At 41.4% G+C, this 13,143-nt stretch overlaps 1 protein-coding gene across 1 annotated transcript in view; it reads left to right on the top strand.

The window, feature by feature from the left end:
- The window catches only part of LIN52 (lin-52 DREAM MuvB core complex component), a 44,393-nt gene extending 37,808 nt beyond the window's left edge, over nt 1–6,585 (top strand). The window contains exon 6 of the mRNA XM_040559111.1: nt 3,512–6,585. Coding sequence (XP_040415045.1) covers nt 3,512–3,567 — 56 coding nt within the window. The 3' untranslated portion in view covers nt 3,568–6,585. The remainder of the gene's footprint in view (nt 1–3,511) is intronic.
- Nucleotides 6,586–13,143: the final 6,558 nt, after the last annotated feature.

Raw genomic sequence — 13,143 nt, 5'->3', positions numbered from 1 at the left:
CTCTCCTTCTCCTTTCAGCCTCAGTCTTCCCTGTCCAGTACCTGTTCTTGAGATCTCCCAGGCAGCAAACTGAATTCATAGCGCAACATTTTCTGTTAATGATAACAGCCCGATACCATTTTCCAGTACAATTCTCTTTCAGAGAGTCTACTCAGCACTCAACTTTCATTGGAACCAGTGCTGGTAATATCTTAAAGGTGTTTTTTTCCTATGGTCTTCAGTACCCTCTTCTTCCTCCAGAATATGTGAGATTAATTGGTATCCAAGCTATTGTGATCATATCCATTGTTGATTTTCTATTGTTGTAGATGCACAGCCATGGCGAGGTTGTAAATCGTCCCCTGCCATGGAGATTCATGTTTCTGTTCCGTGCTGCACAGCCTCTGTAGTGTCTGTTTGCTGGGACAAGGAAACCTGTGCTCAAGCCTTCTCTTCTCTAGAAGTCCGTAGTTTAAGCAACCATTTTAAGGAAAAATCCCCAAGGTTGTCCCTACGGTTTTGTCCACCCTTTTAATTAAAAAATCCACCTCTGTCTACCACACAACGGGCTTCTGCTGCTCCCTTGGGTGGTTGTTTAAGACAGGTCTTGCTGTCTCTCTTGGACTGTGATCGTATTTAGAATGGGGGCGACGGTTTCTTCCTTTACAAGCTCTTCCTTCACTCCAGCAAGCTTCCACATGGCCCAGTTGGAAATGATATTCCCATTTTTAAGAATTCATTTATCAGAAGCGATGCTGAGTAGAGGAGTCGGTTTCGTATTCGAGGCTTTTCAGTGCAAAACCCAAGCCGAAGGCATACCCTAGTGCAGATTAGAGAGGAACAAAGGGGAAGGAGTAGCCAAGACGTTTGAACGCAGCGCCGTGTAATATGTATTTGGCCTGTGTTTACCAGGAATACATTGAGCTGGGGTTCCTGGGCAGACAAGAGAAGCAGCTGAAGCAGGGAAAACAAGATTGTTAATGTTTGTGGAAACTTGCCCTTAGGTTGGCTGGGATGTGTTTGTGGTACGAGGATGTTATTTCCTGGCCGTTTTCATACATATACAAAGACGTAAGGTCCTTTCTTTCAGCTTGGCATCATATCTTTAAAAATAAAGCCCTGTTGCAAGCCTGAGTATGTGAGGAGAAGAGGAATACAGAATAGCAGAAGGCTGTCTCCTGCTCCTAATGGGATTTTGTAGCAGCATGTGCGAGTTTGTTTTAGAAGTCAGAAATGAACAGATGTTGGTATAAATTACCTCTGTGTCTGATGTCTTGCAAATTAAAAGCGCGGTTGGCATCACTAAACAATTTCACCAGGTTGGGGGGGGAAGCGGGCGGTGATTATTGTAGCAGGTCGGTAAGAATCTTTAAGCTGCGGCAGAACAGGATAGCAAGGATAAAGGAATGAAGAATAAAATGAGAGGTCTGTGAATTAATCAGAAATGTTAACATCTCCGATGACAAGTGAACAGGAGGGCACGTGCTGTGGAGCAACCCCCAACCCACAGTAATTTCGCTCAGCGCACAGAAGGAGTCTATGCTCTCTGCCTGATTTATAGGGTGCAGCCTCTTTGGGGGAACGGAATTGTCATGCATTCGTATATCTCCTATATGGGACTTGCGCTCAGAAAAAACTTTGCACTCTATCAGCTGTAGTTGGGTTTGGTGATTTTTCCGTAACAGCGTTTTAAAACCCTGCGCTGTTGCCGGTGCAAGGCAGGGAGGTGTCAAGGAACCAGTGGCGAAAACCTGTTCCTAGCTGAAATATTTAGAAACTTGCATTTTTATTTAATCATCTTCTTTGTGCGTGACAATTTTCTTGGCAAAACAGCAGTCCACTCCCTGCCCTTCTGCAGCACCTTGTACCCATGTGTCGGTTTAGCATCCCTGAAAGCTGTCTTGCAGATGGGGAAGTAGAGGTACAAATGAGTAAACGATGTTTGTGGCAGCTCACCCTGAATCAGAAGCAGAGTTGGGAATGGATCCCAGATGATATAACTCACAGCTGGAGGCATGAACCAAGGGAATAATGAGGTGATCTGCTTGAATCTGCAGTCAGCCTGAAGCAGGAGCTTGCTGTGGGGCACATTCCCATCAGGGCTGTGGACCTTGCAGCCTGTGAATATCCATATGTACTGGGCACTTCATAACACTAACTGTTTTACAGGGATATTGTCCATGACGACCACACCTCATGCTACAAATTTGGGTGGTCAAGTTAGAACGTAGCAACTGAGACCGGGCTTCAAGGCACAATTTCTAACCTTTATATCTAGAATAACGAAATGCCTTTACCTGATGGTATTTGAGTGTTTTAAGCTAAACACTTATTATTACATTTATTTCCATTCAGACAGATAAGGAGTAATGTCAAAAGAAAACTCAACATCAGCAACAAGCCCACCTCTAGTTTTTTATGCTAATTGTCATTGCTGTTGTTCCTCTCAGCAGAGAGGTCAGGAATTGAATGAATAAAACAGAAAATTAATTCCTGTCTCCGCCTTTCAGAGTCTCTCTAGGCTAGGTGTGGGAAACATGCATGCTTTCATCAATCCTGTGAATAAAAACCTCCAGGTTTTGATGGCTGTCAGTCCAGCACAAAGCTCACACCTTTATGTAAAAGAAATGAAGGGAAGCTCCAGTGGGAAAATTGTCTCTCTTGAGGACTCAGTCGCTAATCGTGCTGTCTTTAATGCATTGTGTTGTGTTGTGAGACAAAGATAGTATTTGGGCTGCTCTGCCAGCTTGTGAGCTTATGGGCTGAGAAGTCAGAAACGTCTCGTGCAGAAAAGTGGCTGTGTAAACCCTGCTGTAATACAGCTACCAGAGATTGATGGTGCCAAGAGTGAGAGAGAGACATATAAACCTTGCCTTGCTGTATTAAACATCAAAGGAATGACAATGCAGAGAGAGTGAGAAGACCAAAGCTCTATAAACTTTACTTTATTACACCATCCATAGATGAACTGCGTTGAAGGAATATAAACCCCATTATATTACAGCATCCAGGGACTGACAGTGCTGAGAGAGAAAATGCTGTCTAATTTCTGTTGAAGATCATAGCACCCAGGGACCAATAATCCTGAAATGGAGAGAGTTCCATAATCTCTGACGGATTATAACATCCAGGAACAATTGCTTTGAGACGGAGTGATGGAGATCTGGGTTATACCATTCAGAGGAGGATAGTACAGAGACAGAAAAGGGGATGCTGCAAGAGCATAATGCAGTAGGAATAGAAAGCAGAGATTGTATGTAATGAGGCAGTCTATGGGAATTATTGCTGAGTTTAGAAGATTCTAGGCCTTGCCTGCATTTCTAGATTGTCAGAAATTCAGGCTGGAATTTTTAAACTTTTTTACTAGATTATTTGCTTTTCACTTAAATAAAAAAGTCCTTACTGTTAATATAAGTACAAATTAAATGAATTTCTCACCCTCTGGTTAAATACTGCAAATTATACAATTCTGTTTGGATTTCTTGACTTTTTTTCAATATTAATCTTTTTTTTTCCTCCCTTGTGATTTCAGCTAGAGAAATGACTCGAGGGAAATTCCTGAACATCCTAGAGAAGCCCAAAAAGTAGCTGCAACATCTGGAGCTGGGACAGAAAAAATACCCCAACTGGATCCTTTTACATACTGCGGATCCAGATGGACCCCAGAACTTCTAAAGGAGAAGTACAAAGCTCTTGCTCCAGACCTTCAGAAGCTAACACCTCTTGCTTCCACAGCTCATCTCTTTGCAGGGGAGACGCACTGGACGCACAGGTCACAAGGACTGCGATTGATTGCCTTGGAATTCAGACTTTATCCAACCTCAAGATACCCAACGGGAGGATTCGACCCTGATGTGGGATGGCAAAGTGAACAGCCGTCGTGTCCTTATTCTGTTGTTCTTGGCGGCAGCACCTGTTTGAAGTACTCAACAGCTCTCTGACGCAGGCCAGTGTGCATCGTGGTGCATTGGCCTTCTTGTGTCTGTTGTCTTACATGCATTGCTTTCCTACGTGCAATTTCTGTGCTGAATGACTTGAGCAGAGTTTGGGGTGTAGATTGATAGCGTGGGTTCTGCAGGATTACATGTTTTTAGTGTAGAAGGCCGGTGTAGTCTGTGCATTAGATTCCAGTTGCTCACTGCCTTCAGAGGAGCGTGCCTGGTACACCGAGGAGGATCTTCAGTACGTTGGTCCATGCACTTCACATGGCTTGTATCAAGCGTCGTGTGTACCCGGAGCTGCATCTCAGTGCTAAATGGTTTTCTAGTGAAATCTAGACTGACGGACTGCAGAGAGTAAGAGGTGTTACTGTACCATGAAGGAAAATATCCCTCGAGAAACTTGAGCCTATACAGGAAGAAACAGCTTTGTCAGTACCCCTGCAATTCTCAGTTTGCTTCTTACAAAGCCAGAAACTGAGGGAAGTTACAAAGTTGAAAGGCAGTAATGTTTTCAGTATTCCAGGAAGGGAAACAGGCGTGTTAGCCCCATTGCAAGGATATTCTACTCAAACGGAGTCTTCACACTTCTGAAAGTAATCTTTCTTGATATTTTCATTACTTAGAAAAGAGCAATCTCAAAACTTGCTTCACCTGCAAAAATAATATTTTAAAGAGAATTTTCTGTGACCTGGTCTCTTTCAGCACACAATCTTGGACTTTATTTGTCCTATAGTTTAATGTATTTTCTTTCTGTTAATGCACTTCTGCATGTTCATCCCTGAGAAGTGGTAAAGAGCATGCTGAGATTTTATTTTATTTAAGAGAATAACTTTTTTCATTTCATCCTGTTTCCTTTTCCTAGGAAACTGCATTTTAAGCATTAAAAAATATGTTCCTCTTTCTAGGGTAAGACATAATATTGAAACGTTGGATAAAGAGCAGTTTTTTCCCCATTTAGAAATGTTATTTTTAGCATACAGTAGCTTTTCAAAATCTGACATTTCCCAGACTGTAGTCACATGTGAGAGGAGAAATGACTTGGAAATAGTACTTGTGCCTCATCATTAACAGAATGTCCTTAGAGCATTGCAAATTTCTGTCTTTGCAGAGAGAGGAGACTGTTTTCAGGTGCATGTGCAATAAAGAGGGGGAGATTTTTAATCAAATAGACTACTCTGAATTTTTACTAAGATGATTGTGGCCATTTGCTTTGCAGTCTGTGGCCTTGGTGATTATCAGCGAGAGAGAGACTCATTTTTGGACAGCTCCTGCTAACTATGTTTAAGCAGTTAAATTCCAAATCCCAGAAGACCATACAGAAATACTGAATATTTAGGTGTGTCAGGAGTGTGATTTTAAACTTACTGGATTTATTTCTATACTTCTACTTATGCAGGGCTGAGCTTAACAGGACCTCCATCCCTTGAGACCATGAGAGATAAGTTGAATGTGAAGAGAACCTAAAAGTGCTAATTCAGAGATAGAGGAAAACTATTGATGCAAACCAATGTTGATGTAGCTTTAAGTATTAAATTATACATTTTGAAAGCAATTTTAAGCTTGTTTACTATATATATAATATATATATACACACACATGAAATAATGGGATACTTGGTCTGTATCACTAATATGAGTTCATTTTATAGAGGTTTGATGATCCAACACATTAAGAAACTGAGATCTGAAAGGAGGAGGAATATAGGAGAAGATAAAGCTTGCCATGGAAGTATATGTATATTTTCTGATACGTTCAGCAAAGAATTTCAAACTTTAAGTAGTTTTTGGTAACATACACATAGTGTGAAAGCAAACAAACAAAAAAACCTTTACCATACAGTACTTATCCTCTATAGGGCAGCAAATAATATATGCTTTAGAATTGGTATTTATTGGCTTTGTACTTGTCATCTGTTAAGATGAGTCAGTGCTGTATTTTTTTATTGGTAATATTTATATGTATTTTTGTGTGTTAGCTGGAGAATTGTAATCTGTCTGTTACTGCTCTGGGGTCTGATAGTAAACAAATGTAAAGCTCAAAGAGTAGTCTGGGTTTCCAGAAGAGCCCCCTGAGATGCAGAATCTGTTGCTTAGTCACTTAGGCAATACTCTTCCATAGGCTCTTCTTCACTATTAAGATGTGTAATAAGGAACACTTTGCTTATCACCACCTCAGTTTTCAGCCCGTGAATATTTCATTCCCATCAGTAAATGAATAGATGGCAATATCCAAATGGCACTAAAGATTTTCATGCCCTCTTGACCTCTTCCCTTTTTTTCTTCAGTGATGTCCTTCCCAACATCACTGCAGTCTCTGTCTATACAAAAAAATCTGGGTGACTTTCTAGTGCTGATAAAGTTAGATATTTTGAAACAACAACAACAAGTTTTGATAAATGATGTGAATGAAGAGTATAATAAGATCAAAATTTGGTAATACTGTTTGAGCTTGTGCATTGCTTTATAAAGTGTTTTTGTGTATTGGTATGTTAAATGTTGTTGTCAGGCTCTTGGAAATGAACCCAATGTTTTTAGTTCCTATTAAATGCCAGTGTTGTATTAAATGCTTAGTTGTAAAGGCTGTTCAGTTTTGGAGTACCAAATGCTTTGCTGTTTAATCCAACTGAGAATAAATTCTTGTTCTATTAATCATTATCAAAATAAAAGTCTAACTGCACTGGCAATGGAAGAGGGCGATACTCCATTCAATCTAGTGTTTTGCCATTGCAAAATTAACAATTTTGGAACAATCCTATAACCCACAGATTCTCAGTTTTTCTTTGTATTTCCCTGATCAAGTCACCTAAAAATAACAGATTCTTAAAAACTGACTAATCCAATGCAGAGATAACGTTTGAATGTTATTCTCTTTTGTCTTATTTTTATGTTACGTAAAAATGTAACATGCTATTACAAGGCAAATCACAAGCCTGTCATACTTGTAATGTTCGATTTGATTATAAATGGTTGTAGACACATAGGAAAGGATATAAACAAAAGGCTTACACACAGATTTTGCTTTAGGTTACCTTCTCCAGCAACCTGTTTTAGGGACTTACTGAGCTAGTAGTTGAATCTGGTATGTGGTAGGCCCTACCCTCATACATTTGTCTTAGTCCTAATTTGTTTGTACTTCCGGCCTCTAAAATGCCCTGAGAGTGAATTCCATAATTCAGTTATACAAGTCAATTTTTTTAACATTACTGTTAGTTTTAAACCTGCTTATTTGCTAACCCCATTTTGAACCTTTCATTTCTTCTATTGTCAGAAGCAGGTGTGTTGTGTGGTTTTTTTTTTCCTGTCTGTGCACTATTCATGGTTTTTCATCTGTTATGCTTTTGTTCTGTGGTTATTTTAGTCTTCTTCCAATTGTGTCTTCTGTTACAACTGTTCTGAGATACCTTAATAAAAACTGCAGCGTGTTCAGTGGAGGCATACTGTGGAGGGGTATAAGTCGTAATTATGGCTTGTATTTTGTTCCTCCACTGTTTTCTCCCACATCATCATGAGCTAAATCCTGTTTTGTGTATCTCTAAGAACAGGATCATCACTGAGATTTGCAGTCTGTGCAGGCAGCTGATCTCATCTACTTCATCTTCACCCACAGTAACTTGTCATAGACAAACACTTTTTTCCCAATCATGATGACAGTTGTGCCAAGCATTTTGTGTTAAGGAAGTGATACTAGGTAATTCCATCATCAACCTCTGTGATATGTAAAAAAATAAATTATCTCATGTGGTCTAAAAGCCTGGTCTCTTAGCCTATCACAAATTCAGTAGCATTGCATAAGCATTTTTATAATACTTCTAAACTAATATGAACTTTTAGACATCCATGATCAAAAGAAAAGGCAACTTGCAGATTGTAGCTATAGGAAATACACCAACTAATGGTTCCTCTTAAAGATGAGCCCCTGGCACCAAGGACAGTCCAAAAAGAGAAATACATCTTGTCTTTGTGTGAGCTATCTGCTTATGGCATGCAAATTATATAATATGAAAATAATCCTCACTCCTTAGTGTTGTATACCCATTTAATTTACCATTCTGTATTGACACTTTTTAAAAAGTCATTAAATAATCAGTCTATACTGGAAGAAGATAATTCATTGAAAAAAAAATTCCCAGAATGTCCTGTCTGCATCTTCCAAATTGCTGTTGGACAGAAACTTCCCATGGCCTAAAAAACTCTGAACAGAATGGATGGGGTTAGAACAACAAATGCAAATGCTGTAAATATATTTCTATAGTCAACACAGTAAAAACATCCTACAGCAAAAATATAGAAACAAGTGGTTCCTATGTGCACATCCCAGCCTATACATCAGCCAGTGTGCCAAATACTTCTGAAGATACTGTATGTACGATGCCAAATAAGTGTTATCTATCTGGGGAAGCATACTTGGAAATAAAAATAAAATGTGTGAGCATATGAGTTTTCTCAAATTTTACTAAAAGTCTTTCTTGATTTTCCCTAGGACTATTGTGGCTACAGCTAATTAAAAAAAATAAAAATTGTCTTCCTTATTTTTGACTGGTCTTTCTGAGAACTGCCTGTAAGGTCTCTTTCCTGCAAGAGAACAGCTCACTTGGAGCCCAGCGCTTCCGTACTTTTTGTATTTTTACACATTTTATCATCTCATTACCCACTCTCTTTTTATGGATCGTTGACAAAGATGTTGACTAGCACAGGCCCCATAACAGTCCTTGTGGGACAAGCTGCCAACCTCCCTATTTTATGAAAATTGACCATTTATTCTTGCTGCTCATTTCCTATTTTTTAGTCTCTTATCGGTCTACAGGAGGACATTGGCTATTATTCCACGACAGCTTAGTTTCTTCAAGAACAAGAAAGCAGCTTTAGTGAAATCCAAAATAATATCATGAAGTTTATATGCTTTATCCATATGCTTCTTAATGTCTTATAAGATACACAACGGATGTATGAAAAAATACCCTCTACTATATCTATTTACTTTCCCCCTTTGTATACCATCCTTACATCTATTCTGTTCTTCAGACATCCACAACTTCTACCAGTTTACACAGTCTGATGCTAAGGGTTAGTGGCCTGTAGCTTGAGCAGGAGCCCTTTGTATGGGTTTTTGCTGGTTTTGTCACCTGCCATTCCTCTGATGCTCGATTTAAAGTAGAGGGATTACATTCTATGGTTCTTAAGGTTATGTATCACATTTAGTATTTCAGCAATTTTATACCCAGAACTCTTCAGCATCCATCTGCTGGCCTCACTGACTCTTGTGGCATCTCACATAACTGGAAGTGAGGAGCTTTCATGCTTTTTGAAAGTTTCAAATTGATGCTGCAAAAGATACATATTTTAGTTGCTTTTAGTTTCTTTTAGGAAGACGTGAAATGCAAAATCCGTAAGTGAAATGTGGCCAGTCATTTGAAGTCCTATGAAGATATTTAAAAGCTTAGGTAGCTGGAGAAGTATGGACCGATCCAAGTGTAATCCATGTTCTACATAGAATATGGGCAATTTTGCCATGTTTAGGTTGTGCTAGATTTTCAGCATGGAGGAATCTCTTCACATTTTGACTCCCATCATCTGCTGAAACTGCTGGTTTTTAGACTTGACCTTTTCCACCATGTCCCTTTGAGCAGGATGACTGACTCCTGGCAGCTGATGCGTGTACAGAATAGGCGTTTTCTTGTTGGGTTTGTGTGGTTGACCTCTGGCCTGCCTGCTGATTCCTATAATACAGATCAGTGACCAGTGAAGCCAGAACGCTCCCTGCCTGTCTCTGTTACAGACACCTCAGAGTGGAACAGAAAAGAGGAAGAGGGGTGAGCTTGAAAGCGCTTACTTAATTGCTAGTAGAAAAAATGGGTAATAAGAATGACCTTGCCCCTTATTTATTGACCAGATCTTGGGAGGGACAAAGTACTTGACTTGATTCTGTATCACTTGAAAGGCTCTCTCTATGACCAATAGCTGATGAGTAGGTATAATAATATGGGGTAATTAAATTTTGTGCTTCCAGGCATGTGGATGCCAGGGAGGATTCCCCTCCAAAAAATACCTGCACATCTAACAACTTTCGTTGTAATCACAGAATTGGAAAGCCGGTTCTGAAGCATCAGAAATGTGCCATTTTACATCTTCTGCTTACCTTAATAACCCCAAATGCATCAGGTTATGTACAGAAAGTCAGTAGGAAGGCTCACAAGCTAAATCAGAATGAGGGACAGGAGACCAGCAGAGTCACCCGAGTGGGCATCAATGCTCAGCTGCCTGGTTCTGTGGCCCTTATTTTGTTTTCCTCACTCTGTATCAAACTTTTATTACTCATTGCTAATTTTAATTGATTTACTTATACATATGTATATTGATTAACCTAAATTGCCTTCCAAGGTAGTCACCTGCGCCTTCCTCTTGGACTCTGCATGAATTAGTTTTTTCCCCCCTGCCTTTCCACCCACCAGGGAGGGTTTCTCTTCCCTGCTTAGTCCATCAAAGCCAAATAGCACAATATAAAACTGAGGGATCAATCCTTTTGTCCCTCAATTCAGGCCTTGTTGGCCTGGCTTGCAGGAGTGATCAGTTTGTAACCAGCTGTGCTGAAGGCAAAGGGATCTCCAGGCTCTGAACATCTTTACTAGAATTGGTTGGACTGTTATATTCAAAGTGGGCTTGTTGTCAAAAACTATCATTGGGTTCTGGACAAAATGCTTTGCTGAAATATATTTGGTTGATGACAGTTTCTCAAGCAGGTGTTGGGCTGAAAGTCAGAGGGAGTATGTGTCCTCCCTTTACCTTGCTGAGGGAGTTTGAACTGCAGTCTCCCACCCACCTCCCAACTTCTGGAAGTTTGCATGTTCTAGACCGTCTGGGGGCCATCTTCAGAAACCTGTCCTGTGAGACTCTGCATGCGTTCCTCTCCAGTGGATCTAAGAGGATCTCATTTATGTATGTGCTTCTGAGTTTGAGCTCTGGGGGAGACCCACGGCATGGTGTCACTGGAGGGAAGCACGTGCCAGGTGCTGCACTTCTGTCGAGGTAGGCCCTGGCTAGACACCGGGAAGGAGAAGGTAGGTCAGAAGGGGGAGAAGGGGTGCGCAGGTGGGTGATGGTGATGGAGAGCTAGAGAGAGGGTGGAGAAGGCCTTTGGCCCCAGCAACGAGTGGCTGCTGCCAAGCCACAGGCCCCGTGCTGCGTGGCTGGGCCCCAGCACCAGGGCTGCTTTCCTCACTGTTTCTCCACGTCCCCCTTCTCAACTCGGTGCCCGAGAGGCGGCTCCCGATGCAGTCTGTGGCGTGGGGAGCGATGGCTGCCGCTCGTTAGAAGCATTCCCCCAAGTCAGACCTATGGTACGAGCCGTGTGAAGCGGAAGACAATTAGGGGCTTATTAGTGTCCTGGGGAGACGTGTAACTTGTGTTGCTGGGACTTACCAAAACAGCGAGAGTCTTACCGGCAAGCTCCAGCCGAGAAAAGACTGAGGGATTGTCTCACCTAATTATGGGGAATGGGCCTCTTTGTGTTTGTGATTCGGTACGGTTGTCCGATCGCTTTTCTCTGGCTGCTGGCTCAGGCCGAGCTGGAAGTGTGCTAATTAGAAGAGAAATGGACGTAGTGATCCTGTCAGCTCTTGTTACCGGCGTGGACAAAGCCGAATATTATTCTGAGGCAGTGTTTTGTGAGTGTCCCCCTTCCAGCTCTCATTAAGGGCAAGGTTGGTGGACAGGGAGGGGACCTGCCCACATGGGTTGGCTAATGGAGCACAGTTACCGTTACTGTGCTAATTAACGGGCTCAGGAGGCAAATGTTTCTCCAACCAGCAGTCCCAGCAGCTGCACCTGGTGCTTCGAAAACCCAGCCATCTCCCTGGGCAAGCAAGGCAAATGCTGTGTATGAAGGGAAGGAGCTTTACTTATGACATCCAGCAGCCATCCAAAAGGGCAAAAGGACCATTACAGTGGTCAACGAAGAATGGGAAAGGGCAAAGAGCTGCTGCAGTAGTAAGTCAAACTCCAGCAACCCCTCCTCCCCAACACCCATTCACGTAGAGTGCAAAGTGTCTTCTAACATGCAGAGGTGGGAAGTGCGCAGCAGGGAGGAATTGCAAGGGCCTGAGGAATTGCAAGGGCCTCCAGGTGCCCTCAAGAAATCTACTCCCTGTTGTGATCATCACAGGCCTCGTGTGAACAGGAAAGGGAAGACTGGAAAGATGAGAGGTGACATGGAGGTGAATCAGACTGTCCTGTATGCTGATAGGGGGACACATTGCCAGAAGTGAGGAGCAAGATGTATGTACATATCAGGATATTTCTGTTGTCCCAGATTGTGAGTCCTTCAGTTAAGCAAAATCAAAATGATTCACACAGGTTAAGGCAGGTGAAGATGATGACTAGAGGAGTCATAGGAAACGCTATAAAAAATGCATGCACTTTTCATGCCATTAGCTTAAACCTGCCAGAGTGAAAGCAGGGAGAAATAGAAAACAAAACAATATCCAGGGCAGGTCTGTAGTGTCATCGCTATTGAGATCCCTCAGCAGAAGGGAAGAACAGTGAGCATGAGGGCCAGTGGCAGTGAGTAGTTTCATTTACTTGTCACACATTTTCTTTTTAATACATAAGTGTTTTTGTAAAAGAGTGTAGTAACTTGCACAAGTAATAGCTGGTTGAGGTTTCAAAAGTGATGGGAATGTATTAGTGATTAAGCCTGAGCTGGGTGTTATGGTCCTTCCAAAGGTCCTTAATTAATCGGTGTCTTTGGGCTAGATATAGTAAAACAGACATGGTATTGTCCTAAAACTTTAAATTTGCTTTTTCTGTTTAAACAAAGTTCTTGTCCTCTTTCAACCATTTTTATTCTATGAAGACTGTTAATTCCCTGGATAGAAAGTATGTGGGAGAAGCATTTCCTTCTCTCTCTTTTTTTTTTTTTAATGAGTTATTCTCACAGCAGATGCTGAACCCTGCCCTTCTGTCTCATGTAGTCATGTCCTTGCCAGCAGGCCTGTAGATTTTTGTGGTGGCCAGTATGCATTTCTTTAGGGAGTTTTAAGAGGTTTCATCTCCTTATGGTGGAGAAGGGGTAATGTGACTCCTCTTACTGGAAAACAGTCCTTCATGTTCAATAAGCTCATTTTACATCTTTCTGTACTTGTTCTGTATCCTCTTACTATTTTGAGAACAATTGGAAAGTGTATCAATACCTGTGCCTCTGTTGAGGCTCCAGATAGAAGTTACATGAC

Source organism: Cygnus olor, chromosome 5, assembly GCF_009769625.2.
Source record: "Cygnus olor isolate bCygOlo1 chromosome 5, bCygOlo1.pri.v2, whole genome shotgun sequence".
NCBI classification, from domain to species: domain Eukaryota; kingdom Metazoa; phylum Chordata; class Aves; order Anseriformes; family Anatidae; genus Cygnus; species Cygnus olor.
The sequence above is the reverse complement of the archived record's forward strand: the minus strand, read 5'-3'. Positions and strand labels throughout refer to the sequence as shown.